Genomic DNA, 26,025 nt, shown 5'->3' with positions numbered 1-26,025 from the left:
GATGGGAGATGCACTTGAACACAGATTGCCCATAGGAGCTGTAATCTGACCCAGCGAGACATGCTTTTAAAACTCAGGCTGTATAGAAAAGCTACCACAGGTTGCGTAGTGAATAATGCCTTTGCAACTCATTTGCAAAACGTGTTGTACCTTAACTTGCGTAGACCTGCAGTCTTGAAAGGAATATGGGTTTGATCATTGTGCAGCAAACTGCAAAGAAGAAACACACAGTTTAGGACTCGGCTACATTCGCAAAGATAAAGCGCTTTATATGCATTATAGCACTGTGAGACTAGATGGCGCCGTGGAGTCCCGTTTTTCACCAACGGGATTTCCCTGTATGAAGTTTGCAACGCTCTAGTTTGAGTTCCTCACTTGTAGTTTTATAAATCATTTAATGTGTCAACACAAATAGAAGTTATTAATATTGCAGTTGTTGTATAAGGGATTATTATTATGACTTGAATCTAATGGAAATTAATTAAGATCTTGGAACGCAGAAATAAAGCAAATAATTAAACCATCAAATCTAGCATTCGGGGGGCACTTTGTTTCAATTATATACTTCAGTTTTTGAACCATGGGTGTTAATAACTGTATTATAAATTGGTATTGTTATAATGAGGCTATTATTGGATTGTAATTGAAACCTAATAAAATTATTATTATTATTTAAAAAGAAGTTTACAATGCGTTTAACTGAACCGCTTCTTTGGTGTGTCTAGATCCAGCCTTAGGGTGCTCTAGCTGTAAGAAGGACACCGGGGCCTAGTTTGAATAGTAGAATGTCTGGCATCTGGTGGGCGGGGCTTTGGCGCTGTGCTCTGGAGTCGACCCCTCCCTTCGGTTATTCAGTTAATTTCCTAGAGAGGCCAATGGTTATTCTTGCCTCATGATGTTGTTTTAGTTTCTCACAGATAGTTGGCTATTGTGTTACAACGATTATTATTATTACTATTATAGCTTTGTTTGATGTAGTTGTGAGCTGCTTACTTTGCTGAAATAAAACGAAACTCTGATGAAAAATGATGGAATATTCTAAACTGGGTGAGTGAGGGGATATTCCCAGTCTGACAGGAGGATTTATTTATTTATTTTTTAATCACCCCACCCTCCACAACACTAGCCAAGTTAGAGGCATAGCTGATGAGCAATCTCTCTCCTTTTTCCTTCGTTTCCAGATCTGTAATATCTACCTTTCACAGCATGAATTCCATAGCTCTCAAAAGTCCTGCATAATGTGTGTGTGTGTAGGGGGGGGGGGGACATAGCTTAGCTTTTTTTTAAAAAAGCAGGCTTCTATCATGAGTCTAAGAAATGAAATGAAATGAAATGAGCTTCCCACTGTCTGCCCGGAAAGTGGTATTCAATGACACACTGCTCTTAATGCTGGAGGTTCCATTAATTACCCAACCTTCAGCAAAAGCAGGTGAACTAAGTGAAACATATTCATGAATAGATTCCACTAGTCAAGATTTGTAAACTTTGTGGACTAGTGGCTCAATCCTATTCAGAAGTGAATCCTATTGAATTTAATGGCACTTACCCTCAGGATTGTAGCCTCAGTGGCCTTTGGTGTACCTTCTAATCTTTTGGCTCTTTATTGGTTCCTACCTGAGGTATGATTTTCAAATCTACTTGTCAATGTGCAGAAGTAACCGCAAAGCGACGTTTCCCTGTAGGTTTTTGTGTGTGAAACGAAACTGAATGTGCACCCAAGTGGTTTCCTAGGTCTAAGAACACAGTTCCTAGTTTTCCAGACCTTCTTGAAGTTCCATTTTAAAAATAAAAATAAAAATCAACTCTGCTGTCCTGCTGTCGTTGGTATACCCCCATGAAACTAATTTGAGTTGAGCCGTGTGTCACAAATACTACCTCAGAGATGGCCACACACTATTGCATCTATTCTAGGTCTTTTTAAGGCCATGGAAACGTTTCCACTGTCTTCAATGGGCATTGGATGAAGCCCACTGTGCCTTCTTCTCTGCTAGAAAAAAATGCCCTAGGGATAGCAGTATCTGCGCTATCAATATTCAGTGTCTGCCTCCTGCAGTTAAGACCCAGGGAAAAATCAATGTTCCAGTGAGCCATAATTTTTGAAAGCACCCATGTAACATTATCCATTGTTGCCCTGTCTGGTATTGGTAAACCAGAAAGAGGTAAAGATCTGCGGGAACCCTTTTCTGAATGTATTTTTAGCTACTTAACTAGGGAAAAGATTGGACGAGATTGGGTTAATCTTTTAAGTGCAATTATTTATTGATCGGGCTTTGAATCATCACACTGGTACAAATGCCCTTCTAGCCTCTTCGCTGTGTTTTGCTTTCAGTCAGTGAATTATAGAAAATGAAGAGTGACATTAAACAAACCATTTTCAGGAATAATTACCAAACTGCAGAAGATGAAGAAGTGGTAGAAATCGCCGTCAAGCCTCCTCCTCCTCCAGTTGCAGAAGATGCAGAGATTTTATAAAGGCATTTAATTTTCAGAATAATTTTATGAAAGGATCCTCTGAAATGATAAATTATTCCTCAGCACTAGGAAGAAAACACATTCCCAGTGAGAGCAGTGCTTCCCCTAAAGAAATAATTTGAAAGGATTTGGGTTGAAAGAAGAGGATAAGAGAGCAGCCGTCTTCCATCATTTGATCCTATGATTTCCTCCTCCCCCCCCGTTGATAACGCTCATCATTGCCACTTAATCAATGTTTTCCTTTGCCACTGAAGAGTACTTATTGCCCTGTAGAAAAAAAATAACAACATATTGTAGCATATATTTTAAGCCCATTCCAGAAACAGGCAAGTGCCCATATTTCTCGAAAGGATGAGAAAGTCCAACTATAGCACATATTTGTTATGCTTATTTAAAAAACAACAACAGCCAAGAAAGGACACGCTCTTTACCGTCTATCTTTTTCTGCTGAAATGTAATGTGAGGTCAATACTTAAAGGTACTTTCTGATATGTTGGTTTCTCCAGGGAAAGCCAGCATGGCGGCCTCAGTGGAGCCAGTGCTCAGTACTTTATTAAGTGCTCAGTACTTTATTAAGGGTGGTAGTTAAGATGCTTTGTAAAATCCCAGAAGTAGGTTTCATACATTAGCATTACACATCCATTTCCATCTGACGTATAAAAGCTATCAAAGGGTATGATTAACTTGGGTCCATTGATTTCAGCGGGTCTATTCTGATAGAGCTTAGTTGGAGACAACACAGTGATTGGTCAAAATCCTCAAAACAAAAGTTGGCCAGTCTCTAGGGATGCTGTTAGGAATGCTTCCCTGAATTCATATGTGAAAATACTGCTAAATGCACCCCGATCTCCAAACATGGTGAGATTCTAGGGGTTCCAGGATTTGGTTTCCTCAGAATGAGGGACAGCGGAGACTGTTGTGTCCTTATGATATATGGTTTACAGTGGTACCTCGGGCTACAGACGCTTCAGGTTACAGACTACGCTAACCCAGAAATAGTGCTTCAGGTTAAGAACTTCAGGACGAGAAGAGAAATCATGTTCTGGCAGCATGGCGGCAGCGGGAGGCCCCATTAGTTAAAGTGGTACCTCAGGTTAAGAACAGTTTCAGATTAAGAATGGACCTCCGGAACAAATTAAGTTCTTAACCCGAGGTACCACTGTATTTACACTTGTCTGGCTGTTCTAGCAGTTGGATAGTTGTTGAATCCAGGAATTAGAAGAGACGCCCCCCCCCCCCCAATTCTCAAATATTTCAAATATTAGTTTGAGACGGCAGTGGCTTAAAAAGAGGCTGGTGTTAATAGAAAAACACCGAGGTGAAAAACTTAGAAAGCAATAAAATTATACTCTGAACTTTTGCAACTGGGCATTATTTATGGATAACAATGTTAGGCTACCATAGGAACAATATGACATAGACCCTTCACCCAGGCTTTCCATGACCCGTAAGACTGGCCCCTCTGTGAATTCTCTGAATTTCTGTTTTATTAACTTTTATGTGTTTTTAGAGTGCTGTTTTACTAGCTTTAGGTGCAGCTTTTAATCACACTATATTGCTTTTTTGGGCTGTACATAGTATAGAGATTTTGGAAACATTAAGAGGTATATAAGTGCTTTTGATGAAGTAATAAAATAATATAATATCCAGGGGGCTGAACTGTGCTTTTCTTTTGAATAGCAACAGTAGACCAAGTAGTTGCACATTCTGTTGTCAATTAATTAATTGAAATATAGATAGCCAGTGCTCTTTTTGAAGTGGTATGCGCCAGTATCCTGTACTGCCACCTCTTTTCTCTCCCCCCCCGCCACCATCTCGCCACTGCCACTCACCTGCCCACTCGTGGCACCTTTGCCACTTCCTTTGCTGGTTGCCATCACTTCCCCTGGCTGCAGGCATGGCCTCCCAGAGTCGCTTGGGTGCAACCTTTTTATGATCATCAGGCACCTTCCTGGTGATTATAAAAGGGCCAAGCCAAAGCGCCTCTGGGAAGCTGTGTCTGCAGTCGTGGAATGTGGTGGCAGTGGAAGCAGCAAAGGTGCGAGGCGGGGAGGGATCAAGCGGGTGGGCAGGCAAGCAGCCGGCGGGGAATGATGGTGGCATGCTGCCAGGGCCGGATTTAGGTTTGACGAGGCCCTAAGCTACTGAAGGTAATGGGGCCCTTTATATGTCCAGCTGTCCTTTGTCAACAACAAATTATTGCTGTTTTTTTGTGTTGAATATATGCTATATAGTGATTTATGGCCCTAATAGGTATCTGAAGCCATTTGCACAAAACAAAATACGTATTTTATCAAAGTAATTGTTGAACTGAAATACAATTAAGAAGTTTATCTTATATTTTGGAAATATACATCCAGTTCTTTTTCCTTTAAATTTTTTGGGGGCCCCCAAGAGAATGGGGCCCTAAGCTATAGCTTGATTAGTTTATATGGAAATCTGGCACTGCATGCTGCATACCAGCATCTATTTTTCTTGGGGGGGGGGGGACCACTGTAGCTATCTACTGTAAAAATACAAGCATTACCTTTAAAATGTAGCTATGGTCAAAATAATTAGTACAAGGGTTCCCTGTTTTTCATTCATTAAATAAGCACATGAACACTTTGGTTGAAAAAGTTTCCATTCTGGAAATGTTTAATGCATATTTTTCAAGTGTTGTGTACAGACTTCTACATTAGTAGAACTTTTAAAAGTCGCTTGTATTAAGATGAATAAGGTTTTAAAATGGGATTGTTAAGAATACAAGGTTTTATGGACGTGCATGAATAAGAATAAAACAATGGAACCAAGGAGGGGAGTGGAAGATAGTCAATTGAGTTGAGATTTATGATTTGAATTTTTGTTTGTGATGTGTGTTTTTTGTAATTATAAAATTAATAAATTGTATTTAAAAAGAAGAAGAAAAGGTTTCCATTCTGATTGACAATTTCTCTGCACACAAGCCCTTCACTGGGTTTGTATCACGACTTGAGAGCAAAGAATTTCTCAGGGAATCCCTCCAATTTGACTCCATAATGAGACCACTGTACTTCCCACACATGTCCTCTTGCCTCTTGAAGTCTGTGATAGATATACAGTGGTACCTCGGGTTAAGAACTTAATTCGTTCTGGAGGTCTGTTCTTAACTTGAAACTGTTCTTAACGTGAAGCACCACTTTAGCTAATGGGGCCTCCTGTTGCTGCCATGCCGCCAGAGCACGATTTCTGTTCTCATCCTGAAGCAAAGTTCTTAACCCGAGGTACTATTTCTGGGTTAGTGGAGTCTGTAACCTGACGCGTATGTAACCCGAGGTACCACTGTACACCTAAATGAACCAAAACCTCTTCTCTTACGATATGCAAGTGAGGCGCTGATTTCTGGTACGGGTAGCCTTAACAATGAACAGGGGCTACTAGTGTTGACTTCTCAAGTTGTCCACTTCCCATTTGTCTGTAGGATGATGAATTATAAATGTGCTTCTATGGATTAACACTTGAGTCCCCCCCAAAAAAGCACAAATGGAGGTTTGCAGCTTTGAGTCCCATTAACTATCTGTAGGGCCTGATTGCAATTCTGTGATCTTGCCTTTTACTGGGAGAAGATGCACTGGCTTTCACAGGAGGAGAGGATGCACTTATTTTTGCTTGCCCTCCTTATTCTCTTTGATCCCCACTCCCTATTGTTACATAAAACTACTTACTGGAGTTCTGTGTTTTAAAATGGCATATTACTACTTTAAGCACATCACCTTGATGCCTCTATTGAAAGTGGCATGAAAGTTGTTGCTGATGGCAAAAGGGAAGGGGGTGTTGGCAAAGGGAGAAGAGGAGGAAGCAGGAAAACGGGGGAAGCAGACAGTCTTTCTCTCACTGCCCCACTAAAGAGGATTTCTGGGCTGCCATCTGGAAACCTCAGAGCATACCTGCTATTTGTATGAACTGAGATATGAGTGGTGGAGCTGTCGCCAGGAGATTTGGAGTGAGATCTCAGCGATATATGGATGACACCCAGCTTTATCACTCTGTTCCATCTGGATCAGGAACAGTGCTATTTTTCAAGAAAAAGAGGAGCCAGAACTCACCATGAACACCTCCCTTGTTCTCTTATAATGGCAATGGCACCCACTTGAAAGGTGCTGTAATTGAGCTCTGGTGAGTTCTGGCTGAAAAAAAGCCCTGGTCATGAGAGAGGGTCAAGGTATTTGTTTCCTTCTCTGCTTCTGGGCATTATGGCATCCACATACACCCTCCTTGTGCCTGCCAAGACTTCCTGCGTATTCTCTTCCCCACCTTTTAAAGCAATGTTTGGGGCTTTTTGAGATGGCCTGCTTTTTTCTCTGTATTCCATTTGTTTTGGTGTATGTCTTGTCTGTTGCTTGGGAGTGGGGGTTCTGAACATTGGAATTTTTTCTTCTGCCGTATGGATATTTTGTGGTGCCTTCATATATTTCCATGTGTGTCCCTGGACTCAAAAAGTTTGGGGAGCCTTCCTTTACTGCATTGTGATGTTTTCCAATTCCAGGGATATCTGTGCATCTCTCTCCTGTCAATAGTTTAAGACTGAACATATAGGGCCTGATTAAAACTGATGTGTCTCTCTTACATACTTGCATGTACACACCCCTTCATCATTCCTCCACGCTTTAACAAATCATCCAGGAAAACTCAAATATGATGACAATCCCCAGATAGATTGCACATACAGTCCACCCAGACTGCATAGTTCCGGTGCAGTGTTTTTAAATGCTCTCCTATCTATACAAAATTTTGAATGGCACTCTACGATGCAGATTGTAGTTAAGCTGAATAGAAGGAAAATAGCGCTGAGTTTTGAAGGACAGAGCTAGAGAGAGGTGTTTGAGCTTTAGGAATATCTGGTTAAATATTTGCCAGCAGGGAAGGCATTGTGCAGAGCTCTTATGAGTTCTAACATTTCAGCATGCGGGCATTTCCATAAAACATACAAAGCCTTGGGCAGTTGCCTTGTCTGGTCCATTGCTAATCTGGCCTCAAACACATTGTCCGGTTTGGCAGAACTGGCTTTTGAGATTCACCCAATGCCTTTTGGCCTTCAGAACTGGGCCACATAGATTCCTTTATTGCCTAATTTACATCATTCTCCGTGGGCTGCAGTGCCAATTTATATAGACAAGCTAAAACGAATCTTGCTTATATGAGTACCACTTCCCTAAACCACTGGCTGGGCTTCTATAGGGATCTGAAGGGACTGTGGACTTGGGTAGCAGAGCTGTTGTTGAAGGCAAGGGATAGATAGAGTGGAGGGCGAAGGGACCTAAACATGAGGCCTGCAGTAATTGTGAAAGACAAATTGCTACCTTCTTCCTCCCGCCCTTAATATGTATCCTGACAGGAGTGTTTTCAGCTGTTGCTCATCATCTGGCTTGTCTATATTGGCTTGCAGTTGCTCTCCAGTGCTTCTAATTATGGTTGTTCTCTCTCTCTCTCTCTCTCTCTCTCTCTCTCTCTCTCTCTCTCTCTCCCCCCCCCCCCCCCAGTCCTGCCTGGAGATACTAGGGATTTAACCTGGGGCCTCTGTATGCAAAGCAGATGCTCTTCTACACTCAGGTGTAGTTCAGTCGGTAGAACATGAGACTCTTGATCTCACAGATGTGGGTTTGAGCCCCACATTGGGCAAAAGACCCCTACATTGCAGGGGATTTGGACAAGATGACCCTTGTGCTGATAAAGGTACATGTAAAGGGCATCTTAAGTGGTCCAGCACAGACTGGAACATAATCAGGGTTCCCACCGGGTGAAATTCCATGATGAAGAGTGTGCCTCTTTTAGGGAGCTTGCCATATACTACTATTAAGACTAATTTATTATTATTATTTATACCCAGCCACTTTGGCGGCTCCCAATCAAATACAGTGGTACCTTGGGTTAAGAACTTAATTCGTTCTGGAGGTCTGTTCTTAACCTGAAACTGTTCTTAACCTGAGGTACCACTTTAGCTAATGGGGCATCCTGCTGCCACCGCGCCGCTGGCACACCATTTCTGTTCTCATCCTGAGGTAAGGTTCTTAATCCAAGGTACTATTTCTGGGTTAGCAGAGTCTGTAACCTGAAGCATCTGTAACCTGAAGCGTCTGTAACCCGAGGTACCACTGTATTAAAAACACAAGACAGCACTAAACATTAAAAACTTCTCTAAACAGGGCTGCCTTCAGATGTCTTTTAAAAGTAGGATAGTTGCTTATTTCCTTGACATCTGATGGGAGGGCGTTTCACAGCGCGGGTGCCACTACTGAGAAGGCCCTCTGTCTGGTTCCCTGTAACCTCACTTCTCACAGTGAGGGAACTGCCAGAAGGCCCTTGGAGTTGGACCTCAGTGTCTGGGCTGAACAATGGGGGTGGAGACGCTCCTTCAGGTATACTGGGCCAAGGGCCTACTTTCTCTCTGAGACATCTCAATGAGCTTATCTCCAGATAAGATGTGGGTGTTTATGTGTGTGCACAAATATTTAAATATACTGATTGGGTTTTTTGCAATGAAATTTTGGTATTTTAAAAAAATAAATTTAAAAGATGTGTTTTCCCCCCTTGGGATGGGATCTGCAGTCTGCAGGGTGGGAAGCTTAGCCCTTCCCTCTCCAACCACAATCTCAACAAAGTTTGCCTCCCTGAAGCTGCTATTAGTCCCCACCAGTAGTTTCCTTTCTTAGCACTGGATATATTTTGCGTCCCCCCTTTGCTGAGTGCCTATGGAATGTGTAAAGAGCATAATGTTTTCCTAAGAAAATTTACAGTTTTTAACTGGTGCGGATTTAAGGTGTTGCTTGGCAAATGGGCAATTATTACGAAATCCATATTGGTCAAGTTTCCCGAACCAAAATGCATCGTGTGGCATCATCTTGTCTATTCTTGACCTTCAACTGGTTTTTGCATCTGTCCTGGGATCCCTGTTTTATCTACAGGCCCTCTTGCGGCATCAGTCTAGCACTGTTTTGAAGCAACCTCAAGGATGTTTATAGTGGGGAAATAAATCTGCTCATTTCCCTGGGCTACTTCCCAGCTGACACTCATGCGTTATTGCGCTATGCCAACATCTTTCGCTTTTTCTCTTCCATTCACTTTGTTTATTTGATGTGCTTTCCACAAGTGTTGCGCTTAGGATGCCTCATCGACTTATCCCAACCAACTCCATCAGAGCATCAGTGTGTGCAGTTGCTTATTACATGGGTTCCGGACATCTACCTCAGAGATGCTGCCTTTTTTTCTGTCATTGAAACTCAGATAGGACTGTTCAGATATTGTCAGCAGACCTTCCACTGAATGGCCGACTTCAGCAGGGGGCAGAGCCAGCTGGCATGTCCCAGTAGATGTGTCTCCACTTCCCAGTCCAATGAGCGGAGGGAAGGGCACATCTGAAAGGAGTTGTGAGCAAGGCTGATGCCATGACTCTTCCCCACTCAACCAGCACTTTGGTGGGTGCCAAAAACCCATGCAGTTAGTCCCGTCTTGTTCTGCACACATGTTCTGCATCCACTTGCGACTGCAACATAGGTAAAATGGCTCCCATGTGGGTGGGTGAGCATGCCGACTGACTGCTGCCCTAATGTTTGCGACCTTTTGACAAGAGAGGAGGCAGTAGGGAGAGACAAACACACACCTTCCATTTGTTTTCTGTGTATCCAGAATCCTAAATAGATGCAACCAGTGTGGGGACAACCTTGGGGCCTGGATGCCATAGACCTTATTTACAAGTTGCGCGAGTTAGCAGCCATTGCACAGGAGCCATCTAGTTGCTGCTTTGGGATCGCAGATTCCTTTCTGGCATCGCCTGTCCCTGTTTTTTCTGATGGAGGCCAAAAGGTGACGTGCTGGAAGGAAATATGCCCTGTGGACTTGAGCCCAAATGGCTGTTTAATGCTCTCTGAATTTGAGTGTGCTTCCGCTGAGGATAACAGAGGCCAGTGACTCTGAGGAAGAGAGGGAATCTGTTCCCAATAATTGTATTTATTTTGGCGCGGCACATTGAATACAATGAGCTCTGGGGCTTGGTCAGAACAGAGAACGGCTGTGTGTGTGTGTAGGCAGATGTGTGGCCGGAATGCTGTGATGCCACAGGCTTTGGTGTCGCAGAAAAGAGGATGAATTGGAGGCATCCGTGACATTGGCACATTAATATGATTAATGACACAGTTTAATTTGCATGGGTGATTCATCTGTACACAAAAGAGAATTCTCAAATTAGTGGCTTTCTGGCAAAGGCAAGTGACTTTGAAAGGATTTGTCTTAGAGGGAAGAGCAAAAACGGAGGAATTATTATTATTATTATTATTATTATTATTATTATTACTGAAAAATTAAGAAAAGGAATAGTGTTGCTGTGCATTCTTCTGGATGAGATCTAATGAGATTATGACCCAAATTGGAAATATTTAATATCTTTTATCACTATAAATTATGTATGCACAATCTGCTTAGCTGCCTTCCCTCGCTTAAGTCAGGGATGAGTTAATTTGACTCTAAGACAGGGATTAATATCATTTAGGCCTTTTCTCTGATTACTTTAAAAACACAGCTGAAATTATAATGAACTGCCCAAGTCAAATAGATACAGCCAGTGATGCTGTAACTTGACTGAGAAATCTCTCATGTAAGCCACAAGAGGGCACCCTTGCTACGCTAAACCCAGACAGCCACATCACATGCTTGCGGTGTTTACTCTTAAAAATATATATTTTATAGAAATGCAGTTATTTAACCTGCTGTTGATTTTTTTTTAAAATAAAAAAACCTAATCCTTAACCCCAGGGTTGTTTGAAACACCAGTGATCATAGAGTTTATAGTTATATGCTGCCCCTGGGTAGCTTGCTTTCGATGCAATAAAAGAAACCAAACTTTTGTGTGTGGATTCTGTATGGAGTAATGCCTGCTATGTGCTACCAAGGCAGACAACATACAGCAGCACAGTGGGCAGATAGGTGCAAGCTGTGTTCCTCAAGTGTCTTCAGGTACCTTGAGAACAGTGCATGAGATCTTTGTTCCTGCTAAAATACAGAATGGGCTTTCCTTTCACTAGCTCAGGAATCGGACCAACACTGGTGATCTCTGAACCATCTTGGAGGTGGAGAAGGGGCACAGCTCAGTTCAGGGGCAGGCAGGCTCATCTGTTTCTGCTCAATTTCAGTTTTGCTTGTGTTCGTAAATCTGTTCCATCCCAGACCTAGTCCTCTCTCCGTCTCAGCTGAATGTAGCATACTGCATGGCTGAGTGCTAGGCAGAACAACGTAATGTATGACCAAAGAACTTGAGGATTTCAAGTACAACAACTTTCGTACTCATGGAAAGAAGAAGAAGAGTTTGGATTTGATATCCCGCTTTATCACTACCCAAAGGAGACTCAAAGTGGCTAACATTCTCCTTTCCCTTCCTCCCCCACAACAAACACTCTGTGAGGTGAGTGGGGCTGAGAGACTTCAGAGAAGTGTGACTAGCCCAAGGTCACCCAGCAGCTGCATGAGGAGCAGTGGGGAAGCGAACCCAGTTCCCCAGATTACGAGACTACCGCTCTTAAACAAAACACCACACTGGCTCTCAAAATAGGACCCAGTAGCAAGCTCAAAATAGGACCCAGTAGGAATTGCTGTGGTAGAAAGTTGCATGCTTTTTGTGCAATACTCAGCAAGGGTATCAAGGTGGGTGGTACACAATGAAATTTATAGAGGACAGAGATAAGCCAAAGAGATAAACCATGAAGCTGGTGGACTCTTCTTTGTTAAAGGTTTTAACAAGGGAGACAAAGCAGGTGATTTCCTACTCTGACAGAGGCTCAGGCTAGATGCCCTTTGAGATCTCTGCCAACTCTGTGACAGCGGAAAAGAAAAGTAGCCACCAAATTCAAAATAAATATGGCTTTGTCCACTATGTGCTGTGGACCAGCGACCAGGAATTACCATCAGGTTCTACAAGTGAGCTTCTCCGAGTAAGCCAGCTGGCCATTATTCATGGTAGAGGGCCGGCCCTACCATTGGGCAGAATGAGGTGGCTGCCTCAGGCGGCAGAGGTTGAGAGGCTGGGGAATGGTGGTGAGGTGTTAGAAGACACTGCTATGTGTCCCCTGCATGGCTAGTCTTCCAGTCTCAAATCCAGTGTCCTATCCCCAGTGTTGAAACAACGATTCAGCTGCCAGTTCTGCTGGCTTCCATATGTGCGTTGTTTGTGTGAGGGGCACCTTGCCTTTTGCCAACAAGCAAACAAGACAACACAAGATGTCTTGTGTTGCCCCAACTGGGTTAGATGTATGCAGTTCTTAAACTCCTTAATTCCTTGTTTCTACTCAATGGGAGTAGCCACCCATTGAGACAACAAGTTCTGAAATCTGGTAGGAACATGCAACACTGTCTTACACTGGGCAGATCACTTGTCCTCCCCAACTAGCAGTGTCTACTCCAGCTAACATGGCGCCCTGTTACTGGACTCCAGCATCCATCTAGTAGACCGTCTAACCATCTAGCTCAGTTGTTTAGAGCATGGTTCTCCTAGCCCCAAGGTCATAGGTTTGATCTCTTTATGGGATAGCTGCGTATTCCTGCATTGCAGGGGGTTGGACTGGATGAACCCCAGGGTCTACAATTCCTTGATTCTGTGATCAGCCTGCCAGCTGATGATGAGAACTGTAGCCCAACAATATCTGGAAGAAGAAGAGTAGAAGAAGAGTTTGGATTTGATATCCCGCTTTATCACTATCCTAAGGAGTCTCAAGGGACACGCGTGGCGCTGTGGATTAAACCACAGAGCCTAGGACTTACTGATCAGAAGGTCTGTGGTTTGAATCCCCGCGACGGGGTGAGCTCCCGTTGCTCAGTCCCTGCTCGGAGGTACCGCTCCGGCGGGAAGGTAAACAGCATTTCCGTGCACTGCTCTGGTTTCACCAGGAGCGGCTTAGTCATGCTGGCCACATGACCCAGAAGCTGTACATCGGCTCCCTCGGCCAATAAAGCGAGATGAGCGCCGCAACCTCAGAGTCGGCCACGACTGGACCTAATGGTCAGGGGTCCCTTTACCTTTACCTTTAAGTAGTCTCAAAGTGGCTAACAATCTCCTTTCCCTTCCTCCCCCACAACAAACACTCTGTGAGGTGAGTGAGGCTGAGAGACTTCAGAGAAGTGTGACTAGCCCAAGCAGCAGTTGCATGTGGAGGAGCGGGGAAGCGAACCCCGGTTCACCAGATTATGAGTCCACCACTCTTAAGGCAGCATGTTGGCCTTTGTATGTTCTGACTGGCAATGGCTCTCCAGAGAGAAGGCTTTTTAGGACTCAAGATTATCTGAACAGAAATGCTAAGGATAGAGCCTGAAATCTTTTGCGAGCAAAGTGTGTGCTTCAGACAGTCTGAATCATTTTGTGTTGTGTTAATTGTGTGGCCAAACCCACCAAACAAAGATATCCAAGCAGTTCAAGGAGGAGATAGCAGTTGAACCTGCTTTTGCTACAAGCTTATACTTGATTCAGAAGAGACATTATATTTGAATGATGTTGGTACACGAGGATTACAATGGCAAAAGCGAATAATGCACAGAGGTTGTGCACTCGCGAGTTTACTTGTTTACTCACGAGTAGTCTTTCTTGGGCATTCAATGGGATTTATTCATTGTATGTAAATTTAGGGCCAAAGTCCAATTAAAAAAAGCCAGTCCGGTTTTTGTTTTTTTTAAAGTAGAACAAAAACAGGGATAATTAGGCCTTTAGGGATTTATAGCTAAATATCCATTACAGTTCACATTTGTTTAGCCCATTTAAAAGGGCAAACTCGGTTGGACAGCAGGTTAATGGTAAGTGAGTTTCCGTTTTTTAATTCATCACTTACTTGTCTTGATGGTTTTAAAATCTACCTGTTCAGCAGCAATTTGAGGTGTTTTGTCTCCCATCCTCTGCTTCTTTCCTCTGAGCTCTTTAGAATGTTTAATTCATTTACATAAAAGTTAAGCATTAATCCATATCTTCTGTGCTCTTGTTTTAACAGCCCTCATTCTGTAATAGTTAAAAACGCAGTGTGCCTGCTTATTTCATTGATATAAATAAGGATAAGTAAGCAGTTCTTAAAAGGGAGAGGGGGAGAAGACGGGGCACTTCTTTTTAAAGAGGCGCACAAGCTGGGGAACAATTTAGAATTAAATCCACATTCATAAATTCCTTAATTGGCATAGTCATCATCTTTAATTGCTCATTATAAAGGATACCATAAAATGTGATGGGAGTAAATTGTTAGCAGATGATATTATGGGGGGCTATAAAAATGCGTTTTGTAATATGTAAATATTGATGGGGGGAACGTTCGGCATTTAGCGGGAAGAAATAATGTGATTTAGAAAGCGATTGTAATCAAAAACTAAACTGCAGCTCTTCAGCTATGAGCACAAGTCCTTTCATTGGAGAACTGGCACCGAAATCTCATGAGCTACATTGCAACTCCATTATCTTTCTAGGGCACAAATGCACAGTTGTTTGTGAATCCCTTTGTCACCTGAATGCCCGCAGCTCTGGTAAGCGTGCGATGTCAATGCAAAGGGATACAGAAAACTGTGTCACACGGTCTCTTATGTATTGAGCATGCTGCGCTGTGATCAGGCTTACCGTAAGTAGTATTCTAAATGCCCTGTAGCTGTGGTGGCCAGCCATACAGAGTAGACGTCTCTCAAAAGTACCAGTAAGGAGAGAATCCAGTCCTCTTATCATGCGATCTCCCAAAGTTTAACTACTGGAGTAAGACCTCGAACTAGTGTGCTTTGAAGCCATGGATCCAGCACATTGACTTTTCCTGTTGCCGTTAAATCAAGTTGTTGTGCATCGCTGGGTTGGGCTCATGGAAGCATGTGAATGGAGCTCCAGGTTCATATATTTCCATAGGATGGTGCCAAGGCTGTAGGGCAGACTTCTCCAACTTGGTGCCCTCCAGACACTTTGGAGGGCGGCTGCCATCAGCCCCAGCCAGCGCTAACAGCCCCAGGTTGTGGACACCTGCTCTAGGGAAGGGCTGTGTTTGCAAACTGCACTGCCCCAGTAGAGTTCTTTGCTATTTAAAGGTCATGTGTGAGCTTGTTGTTTATGCTGTGTGTTAGTCAATACAGTGGTACCTCGGGTTACATACGCTTCAGGTTACAGACTCCACTAACCCAGAAATAGTACCTCAGGTTAAGAACTTTGCTTCAGGATGAGAACAGAAATCGTGCTCCGGCAGTGTGGCGGCAGCGGGAGGTCCCATTAGCTAAAGTGGTGCTTCAGGTTAAGAACAGTTTCAGGTTAAGAATGGACCTCTGGAACGAATTAAGTACTTAACCCAAGGGTGGCGCTGTGGGTTAAACCACAGAGCCTAGGATTTGCCGATCAGAAGGTTGGCGGTTTGAATCCCTGCAACGGGGTGAGCTCCCGTTGCTCGGTCCCAGCTCCTGCCCACCTAGCAGTTCGAAAGCATGTCAAAGTGCAAGTAGATAAATAGGTACCGCTCCAGCGGGAAGGTAAGCGGCATTTCCGTGCGCTGCTCTGGTTTGCCAGAAGCCGTTAATCCTTCTGGCCACATGACCCGGAAGCTGTACGCCGGCTCCCTCGGCCAATAAAGCGAGATGAGCGCCGCAACCCCAGAGTCGGCCACGACTGGACCTAATGATCAGGGGTCCCTTTACCTTTACCGCTGTATTGGGCTTCCCAGAGTCACTTTGTCTGATGCAAAGGGCAGCCTCACAGATTGTTAAAAGGAATGTTTCCCCCTGCAAAGGAAAGAGGCATTTTTAAGGCCAAGATATCTCTCCTCTCACTTTTTTTTGCCTTCCTTAGGTACCTTTATGTAATGAAAATCGGGGGGGGGGGGGAGAGATGCAAAAGAGAAGAGAACTCTTCCACTTTATAATGGCAGAGGCAGGTTTAGGGGAATGTGACTGGCTCCCCTGCTCAGGGTGCAGGGACTAAGGGGGCACCTTTCCACCTGCTTCCCGAAGCCTACTACAGTGGTACCTTGTGTTACATACGCTTCAGCTTACAGACTCCGCTAACCCAGAAATAGTACCTCGGGTTAAGAACTTTGCTTCAGGATGAGAACAGCAGGAGCAGGAGGTCCCATTAGCTAAAGTGGTGCTTCAGGTTAAGAACAGTTTCAGGTTAAGAATGGACCTCCAGAACAATCTAAGTTCTTAACCTGAGGTACCACTGTATGTGCTTACCTCTAGAAGAAGGCGTGAGGGCTCTAGGACCCTGCCAGAGCCTTGCACCTCCGTCCCAAATGTATTACTTAGTTATTTTGAAACATTTATCTTACTGTAACTAGTCTTTAAGACTGTTCTGCAGCAAAAGTTTGAAACTCAATTCTTGTGGGTGAAAGAATTCATTACTACACAAGAATTGAGTTTCATACTTTTGCTGTGGAACAGTCTATTGTGTGTTACAATACACATGCAGAGTTTAAGAATGCACAGTATTTGGAGAACGGGAGTCACAAGTTTCAAATATGCTAACTTGTGAGTAAATGTCTGTTTCACGATCTCTATGTAATACTAAGCCAGTTCTGGTACCAGCTGTGCTATACAATAGAATATTTGCTTTCTATTGGCTTTGGAAGGAGCCAGAACATGAACATACATTATAGTGCTACAGTAGTTCTGTTGCGGGCATTATGCCTCTGAATACCAGTTGCTGGGATCACAGGTGGCGTGAGTGTTATTGTGCTCTGGTCTTGCTTTTGGGCTTCCCCTAGCCAACCAGTTGGCCACTGTGAGAAGAGGGTGTGGGACAAGATGAGCCATTGGCTTGATCCAGAAGGCTGTTCTTAGAGCAAAGGGGCACCAAGGTTATCTGAGCTGGCTGTAAAGATTTGTTGCATAAAATACATAATCAAGGTGGGCACAGATTGGCAAGAATTACCTGTTTTTAAGCTGGGGGAGTTCATGGTTGCACCTTTTTATTAACTTTGGGGATATCTTTGTATCACTGATACAAAGCTCTTTGGGTGTATAACCGGAGTTAAAAATGAATAGGTACAAAAATTGATATTGCCAAGTCACTGACACTGTGCTGTTAAAAATAAGGCCTGTAGACTTTCTTCATAGAATGTTGCTGTGGAATTTTCTTGCTCTGAATATGTGGCACTGTGCAACAATGGTTTTACAAAGTTTCTACCAGCACCTGTCTAAGCCCTCATTAATTGCTGCCTAATTTTGTTTTTTCTCTAGACCCTGGATGTGGAGGAAAGCTTGGGATATGCAGAAATGCTTGTGCCTATTTTCAAATGGGAATTTGGATTTACTGCAGGATATGTACACTGATAAATCTGTTTAACTACAGTCAAAACCTGGAAAAGGGGCTAAGGTAAGGGGAGTGCTTCATCTTTTTAATAGACCATGAGGATTCCTGGAATGTCTGATGGGTAATATTAATGACCTTCAATTGACAGGTAACTGATTTGGGAAGGTGGAAAAACATGATTTGGAATGCATTTTTTTTGGGAGCGCTGTTACTCAGCTCTGATTACCTGGTTCTAAAGATTCAATCCTACTTTTTTCAGAGTTGCTTCTTGTTCCTGAGAGATTTCTCTTCATATTCCTGGGCTACACCCAGTACCAAATTTTGAAAATACCAGTGTAAATCTAGAAATATTCTCCAAGCCCAGATAAGCAGGAGCAGGGCCACCTCTATCAGTACCTGGCATCCTTGGGCAGTTATCAGAGCACCTGAGGCAGACCCCGACACCAGGATCTGTTGCCCCCATGGATCCTGCTGCCTGAGGCGGTCACCTCACTTTGCCTCATGGGTGGGCTATCCCTGGAGCATCTGATGGGAGTCCTTTAATTGTTTTTCTGGCCTGTCACTCTGAGCTGCACCAAGTGGCTGGGTCTTGGCACTCATTTCCTTTCTGACAGTGCTCCCAACCTAGCATCACTCTGAGGAGCTCTGGGGAAATGGAAAGGTTGGCTAGACTCACCTGCCTAGTGTTGCCTCCCCAGCCAGGTGTGTCCAACAGGGTCCTGACAGAGGAGGATGACCACTGGAGGACACTTTGTCCAGGTCTTCTTCAAACCTGGAGCCAGCCCTGTGCATGGCCTAGTTACTCAGTGAGGGCAAGGCACTCTGCAGATGTCCAGAGGTGCTTGCACCTCCATTATGGCATTGCATGCTAAGTCCTGGCCTTAAAATGCATTGCAGAGGGGTTGAGCTCTTGTTAGCGCTGTCTGAAATTATGTCCCTGGCTCCATACAGAAAGATTGAGCAAAGCCAAAGCTGGGACTTGCTGGGATTCACAGAATTTATGTTCTCCAGGTCAACTGTCTGATACTGCTTAAGAGACAACAACCCCTTCCATCTAGGGGCCTGACCTCCCATCTCACCACCACACTCATCACAGGTTATAGTTCTGGTTCATGCCATGGAATATCTAATTCATATTGTGGCCACATTGTTGCTTGGATGTAAGCCAGTGTCCTGTTCAGCCAGAAGGTCCAGATGGCAAAGCAGCAATCTTTGGCCGGGGTCCAGAGCAATGGTACTTTGGATGTTTTCATGCCACACAATTTCCATTCTGTCCTTTTAAAATCTCTTTCCCTCTCTCTTCCCTGTGGCATCATTTCTGTAATTTAAAACCAGTGTTGTTCAGGTTTTCTAGACCTAGGACTAGGGATAATTCAGATGAAAATGGAAACGGGAGCACAAATTCCCCATCTTTAATCGTTTGTCCCATGTCTGGACTGCAAATCAAGCCAGGGAATATGATCAGTATTTGCTGCTGCTGCTGCTGCTGCTGCTGCTGCTGCTGTTGCTTTCAATCTGCCACTGATGTTTTTATATGTGTTGGAAGCCACCCAGACTGGCTGGGGCAACCCAGCCAGATGGGCAGGGTATAAATAATAAAATTATTATTATTATTATTATTATTATTATTATTATTATTATTATTGATGTGTAATTGATTGCACCCCCCCCATCTGCACTGTTTCCTTTGCCTTGAAATGGGTTGAAATAATGTCAAAACTTATGTAATCTATGTCTCAAATTACATATATTATGCTGTTATGTAATTTGTCCACAGCAGACATCAACAAGAATAGCATAATTCTTGATGGAATACAAACTGCAGCAGAAAAGAAACAGCGCTGCAAGTGATGGATATAGGATAGAGTAGAAAATGATGCCCAACCCATAAATCCAACCACTAAAATAAAAATAAAAGTTATCTCTCTACATCAGGGGTTAGGAACCAGTGTCCCTCCAGGTGTTCTTGGACTACAGCTTCCATCATCCTTGAGCATTGGTTATGCTGGCTGGAATGGATGGGAGTTGGGATCCAACAGCATCAGCAGCACCACAAGTTACCCACCTCTCCCCTCTCTCTCACACACAAACCACTTTCCGTCATCTTTCATTTCCTCAGAAGATAGTCATAGCAGTGCTGGTTTGAGCTACCATGGCTGATCCGTTGCAGACCAGTGATTTGAATGGTCTGCTCCAAAATGTTACTTAAAAGAAATCCCATGTATTTTATTTGTATGCGTGTGTTGTAAAGATCTCATGCTGAGCCATGCCCAGCCCTTCGAACAGAATCACACCCAGAGACCCTTTCAGCTGTGTATATGGAGGAAGCCTCAGCTGCTATTCTGAATCCCTTCTTATTATGAGACACGGCTGGTAGCGAATTGATCTTGGCTTAGGTGCAAATGTGATTCCATCCCCTTAAGTATTATGTTTTTAATAATCCATTCCAATTAATTTCCAGTCTGTCACCAGCCCCCCCTTTTGCAGCTTTCCCCTTTTTCTTTTACATTACTCCCAAATTATATATTGTCCGTCTCACTCATTGTCTTCCTTTCCCCCACCCCTTCCCCGCTGCCTGCAGGATGAGGTCCTGTGCCAAATCAATGCTTCCGTCTCAGTGGCTGTTCCTGGCATATGTGTTAATGGTGTGCTGTAAATTGTTGTCCGCGACTAGCCACCATCCCCGGGGGCACCCAGGTAGGAGCTTTTAAACTCATTACGCGCCGCCGAGGCCAATTAATAACACTCTCTGAATGTTAGCGTCCACTTTTTAGCCATGGATAATTGATGAAGCTGTTGACACTGCGCTGCGATCGGAGCAGGAAAGGTTATGAACACATGTGTACGGAAAAAGAAAGAAAGAAAGGGATGAGTTATTGCTCAGATTTCAAAAGAGTTCATGGTAACGTTTATGTCGGGCAGTTTCCCAAGTGATTTCAAAACATCTTCCCGGTTTGGGGTGTTTTTCTTTGTTTCTCCTTTGTAACCAAAAGCAAAATAGATCTCAGTTTCGTATAGCAGAAAATAAACCCTTTTGTTACAGAAAATGAAGGTAGGTCGGGGGGGGGGGGAGAAAAAATAATAATGAAAGCTTACTAGTGATGTTTCACACATTAGTTTCCTCCCCTTCATGTGATAAGCTGATTACTCTAACCAAATAAATTCCGTTTTTAGAACAGCTGTGACAGCCCTGCACAGTTGACAGGCTCTGTAGGATGTGAAAAATAGACTGGGTTTTCCCAGATGAAGATATCAGTTATGGGGGGGGGGGGAGATGCACTACCTGGGTTAAGGAATCTTCGGGGAGAGGGTTTAGGGGGTAGGAACCTCCTGAGACCACTTGCTCACCAATCTAGGGATTTCAGTAGAATCATATGCATGCCCAAATCTGTTGAATTGAAGACTGTGTCTCCCCACAGTGTCTCTTCTGTGGGCTGTGGGAGCCGCTAGCCTGCCGAAGCGTGCTCCCTTTCTGTAAATGAAAGCTACGTGGCTCACCTGAGAATTTGGTGTAGAAGGTTTTAGACTTTGAGCCATAAGTGCTTGCCAGGCAGGACAGAACCATTTTGCTCGCTTCCCAGTAGGCGGGTTGCTGTTGCTTACCAGGAGAAGGCAGGGTAAGGTGGCCAAAAATGGCTGCTCTACAAGCACACTGCCAGGAGCGCCAGATTGGCTCTGCTGGTGCATTTGCACCATGCTGACCCCCCTGCTGCCATGCCACTCCTAGTAATTAACAGGGACTCCCACCAGCCAGGATGGTAGCATGGCAGCTCTGGCCCACCAGGATTTCTGTATTTTCCCCTCTGTTTGCTTGGCCTTTCTTGGGGTTCAAATCCCTGTGGACTGGTAAAGAGTGCCTTGAGCCTCGCTTGAGTTGCAGGGGTTGTTGTGGGAATAAACAAGACAGACTTTTCTTTTTTTAAAAAATATAATTTTTATTCAGTTTACAAATAAGACAAATTAATACAATTCAAACAATTTATAAAACCATTCTCTCATTTTTTTACTTCCCTCAACTTGGCTGGTACTCCTTCCCTTCTCAATTTTCCACACATTTCTTAGTTCATATCTACTTCTTAAATTAAATCTGCTTTCAATCCATAATTTTAACTTTCATTTTTACAAAGCTTCTCTGAACGTTACAAGTGTTATTTGTTTTTCACTTAAATTATGCATATATTCTGAGAATTTTTCCCATTCTTCAATAAATCTCTGATCTCATCGATTCCTAATTCTTCCTGTCATTCTATCCAGTTCTGCAAAGTCCATCATTTTCATTCTCCATTCTTCCAGTGTTGGTAGTTCTTCTCGTTTCCATTTCTGGGCTAACAATATTCTCGCTGCTGTTACTGCGTACAAAAATAATTTCCTATCTTTCTTGTTTATCTCATTTCTCACAATACCTAGCAGGAATGCTTCTGGCTTCTTAACAAATGTATATTTAAACATTTTCTTCAATTCATTATATATCATTTCCCAATAAAACAAGACAGACTTTTCAAAGTCCTTTGTATGGTGTGTGAGTGAGAGAGAGAGAGAGAAAGAGGAAGTGCAATGCTCACTCCAATATTCTGAGCAGCTCTAAATTCCAAAAGTGCAACACTTTCCCAAGTGCGGTTTCTTTCGGACGATGTTCACTGGAGGTTCGTTGTTGTTTGAACTTATCTGCGCGTTGAGGTCCCCAAGTCACCCCAATAACTCACACCACACACATCAATTTTTGTTTAAGGTTTTTTGGCATGAATTTGGCCACAGCTTTATTTAAATACACACATGTGAGTGGTTGCTTAGGCATTGGTTATGACTATCTGTCCTTGCCCCAGGGACAGAACTGACTTCTGGATTCCAGCGGAAGCCAGTCAGGGAGAACCATATTGGGGAGAAAAGAAGCTGGGCATCAGTCCCTCATTTCTCACCCTCATGCCCCCAGGGGGCTTGCACAGCCCAAGTCCAATGCCAGGGACTAGGACGAAAAGATGGCAAGCCCCTGGATTCCTTTAACGGAATTCCCTATGCAGCACCACCATTGGAGGGGTAGGCACTTACTCCTCCACCAACCAATTTTAACCAATGCCTAACCGCTAGCCTTACAAGTTGTGACGATTTGCTACGCAGTAGGCAAAAAACCAAATGGCCAATCAGCCAAATGGACAAAATTCCTACCAGGCCCCTGCCTCAAAAGCAGACGACCCCATGTCAGGCATAGCAAGGTCAGAGAGCAATGAACCCCCCCCTTTTCAGGGAGGGTGGGCGGGTGATCCGGTGCACACAGCCCAAGAGAAAGCCCCAAGCTGCGTGCCCTGTATTTAAGCCCTCTGACCCCTCCCACCAGTTTGCAACATAACAAACTCCCCAGCAACACACTTTTGCCCAATCACAGCTCGTGGCCTTTAACCAAACAACAGTGGGGTGGCTGCAGGCCCCCACTGCAACACGTGCTCTCTGTTATGGAGAACACGCTTTGTGGAAGCACAGTAGCCACCAATAACCTTTTCCTCCATTAATTTGTCCAATCCTCTTTTCAAGCCAACTGAGCTGATGATCATCACTACATCTTGGTAGTGGGAGCAAATTCTATAGTTTGTGTGCAGTGTGAGCAAAGCGACTGCCCTGAATCTCCCAACATCCAGCTTCATTTGGATTTCTGCAAGTTCTAGAGTTGTTAGGGAGAGAGAAAAGCTTTTCTTTTCTCACTTTCTCCACCCCATGCATAATTTTATACGCTGCTATCATGCTCCCCCTTTATGTGTCTTTTCTGTAAACGAAAAAACAACAACCCAAATGTTGTAGCCTTTTGCTCACAGGGCAGTCGCTCCATCTCCTTGATCTTCAAAGACGTGAGTCCAGAGTGGTTGTCATTCTTGTTTGATAATATGGGATAAAGTAGCAGCATGATTAGCTGAAGTCAATAAATATGTCCCTTCGAGTGATTATCTCCCTTGAAAAGCCTTTTCATGTAAGAACGTTTCTTAGATCAGGCCATACTGTTTACCTGTTTGGTCCACTATTGTCTACTGTGGCAGGCAGTGACTCTCCAGAGCCTCAGGCAGAGATTAAACCTGGGACTTCCCCCACTGGATGCTAGTTTGTGTTAACACTGAGTGCAGCCTGGGTCCCTAGAACTGCATCCTTGTCATGAAGAACACGCTGACGATAAACACTCCGCCCCCCAAGGAGGAGGGATCCTGTTCCTTGTTCTGCGACATAATGCTGTGCAGTACCTATGAATATAAGGGGACGTGGGTGGCACAGTGGGTGGCACAGTGGTCTAAACCACAGAGCCTAGGGCTTGCCACAGGTCGAATCCCTGTGACGGGGTGAGCTCCCGTTACTCTGTTCCAGCTCCTGCCAACCTAGCAGTTTGAAAGCACGTCAAAGTGCAAGTAGATAAATAGGTACCACTCCGTCAGGAAGGTAAACGGCGTTTCCGTGCGTTGCTCTGGTTCACCAGAAGCAGCTTAGTCATGCTGGCTACATGACCTCGAAGCTGTACGCCGGCTCCCTCGGCCAATAAAGCGAGATGAGCACCGCAACCCCAGAGTTGGTCACAACTGGACCTAATGGTCAGGGGTCCCTTTACCTTTACCTATGAATATAGCACTCTAGCACCACCTTGTGACTATTTATAAGCATCACAAGTGTTACGCCACAGCACATTTATTATTTTCTGCATTGCTACCCCATTCTTCAGCGAAAAGGGCTCCCAGAGGCAACTTACAGAGGAATAATAATGATGATGATGATGATGATGATACAGCCCTTGCCTTTAGACAGACAATCAAAGAGACAAGGCACAAAAGGAAAAGGGGACAGGGAAGGAGGAGGAAAAAACCAAGCCCAGGCAACAGTTTTTCACAAAGTTCTTAAAGGGATCAGCTGGGTTCGAAATAACATAGGGTAAGGAGGAGGTATGGGATGCGGGTGGCGCTGTGGGTTAAAGCCTCAGTGCCTAGGGCTTGCCGATCGAAAGGTCGGCGGTTCGAATCCCCGTGGCGGGGTGCGCTCCCGCTGTTCGGTCCCAGCGCCTGCCAACCTAGCAGTTCGAAAGCACCCCTGGGTGCAAGTAGATAAATAGGGACCGCTTACTAGCAGGAAGGTAAACGGCGTTTCCGTGTGCGGCTCTGGCTCGCCAGAGCAGCGATGTCACGCTGGCCACGTGACCCGGAAGTGTCTTCGGACAGCACTGGCCCTTGGCCTCTTTGAGTGAGATGAGCGCACAACCCTAGAGTCTGTCAAGACTGGCCCGTACGGGCAGGGGTACCTTTACCTTTACCTTTAAGGAGGAGGTAAAAGCATCTTATGTCTCAGCAGAGCCAATGGACTGGCCCTGCATCTCTTCTGTACCTCTGCTGTGGCTTAATGGAGGAGCTGCTGCCAGGCCAGCATATGAGAATTTGCATTTCTAAACCGCAGTTTGCCTTCCAGTCCAGGGTACCAACCACAGAAAGAAAACCATTTATATAAGATCACATCAACTTAAAACAGGAAAGGTCTTGACATCCTGGTTATTCTGAGAAACCTGGAAAGTTTCTCCATACGCTTAGGCAGTATGGAAGGGGTGTGTTTAGAGTGGCTGGCTGTGTAGGGACCCTTTGTTGTTACCATAGCAATGAGAAGAATAAACAAAACTCTCAAACTTTGAGCAGTGAAAATCTGCCAAACAAATGGTGGGACCAAAATAACCTATGCAAATGTATGCGAATCTGTTTCTTTAAACATTATCCCAGTTGCAGAAGTGGGGGCCCCCAGAATAATTTAGAGCTTAACTTGGCTGCTGCACAAAAACTGTAGTTTTTTCCACATTTGTCATGTTTACATATAGTTTTATGGCAATTCAGCATTCAGTTAATTAGGGTGGTTTTGAGTTTTTTTATATAAAAAAAATCTGTACCATCTGCTTTGGTACCATTTCCAAAATCACCTCATTTAGAGGCAAGTTTCCATGTTAAAAATAAACTCTTGGGAGCCTCATTTATTATCACATTGCAACAAAAAATATATGAAATTGCTGGCATCAATTAGCACGTGAATACCTACTACTTTATCCACAAACACTCCACAACTGGGAGCCCAGCGACATGGTGATAAGTCGCTGGCGATTTCACAAGGTGGTGATTGGTGCGTGAACAATGTCTGAATGTGTAAACTTATACGAAGCCGTCACTTCATGGTCTCGTTTTCCTCCCCATCCCCCCCACAAAAAAGTCGATGGTGGCTATTTATTTCTAGAAAATTTCCAGCTACAGTTAATGAGCAAAATTAATTTGCATCTTTTGAGCAGGCCCGCAACCCCACAGCCCATCTTGTTA

The 26,025-nt window shown here is 44.1% G+C and overlaps 1 protein-coding gene across 1 annotated transcript in view; it reads left to right on the top strand.

Annotated features, from left to right (window-relative positions):
* TAFA4 (TAFA chemokine like family member 4) overlaps positions 1-26,025 on the top strand; it is a 126,770-nt gene that overhangs the window by 28,720 nt on the left and 72,025 nt on the right. Inside the window, exons 2-3 of the mRNA XM_083426824.1 lie at positions 17,644-17,779; positions 20,298-20,413. Coding sequence (XP_083282950.1) covers positions 17,700-17,779; positions 20,298-20,413 — 196 coding nt within the window. The 5' untranslated portion in view covers positions 17,644-17,699. The remainder of the gene's footprint in view (positions 1-17,643; positions 17,780-20,297; positions 20,414-26,025) is intronic.

Source organism: Podarcis tiliguerta, assembly GCF_965153285.1.
Source record: "Podarcis tiliguerta genome assembly, chromosome: 2".
In the NCBI taxonomy this organism is placed as follows: Eukaryota; Metazoa; Chordata; class Lepidosauria; order Squamata; family Lacertidae; genus Podarcis; species Podarcis tiliguerta.
This window is presented reverse-complemented; position numbering and strand designations above follow the sequence as displayed.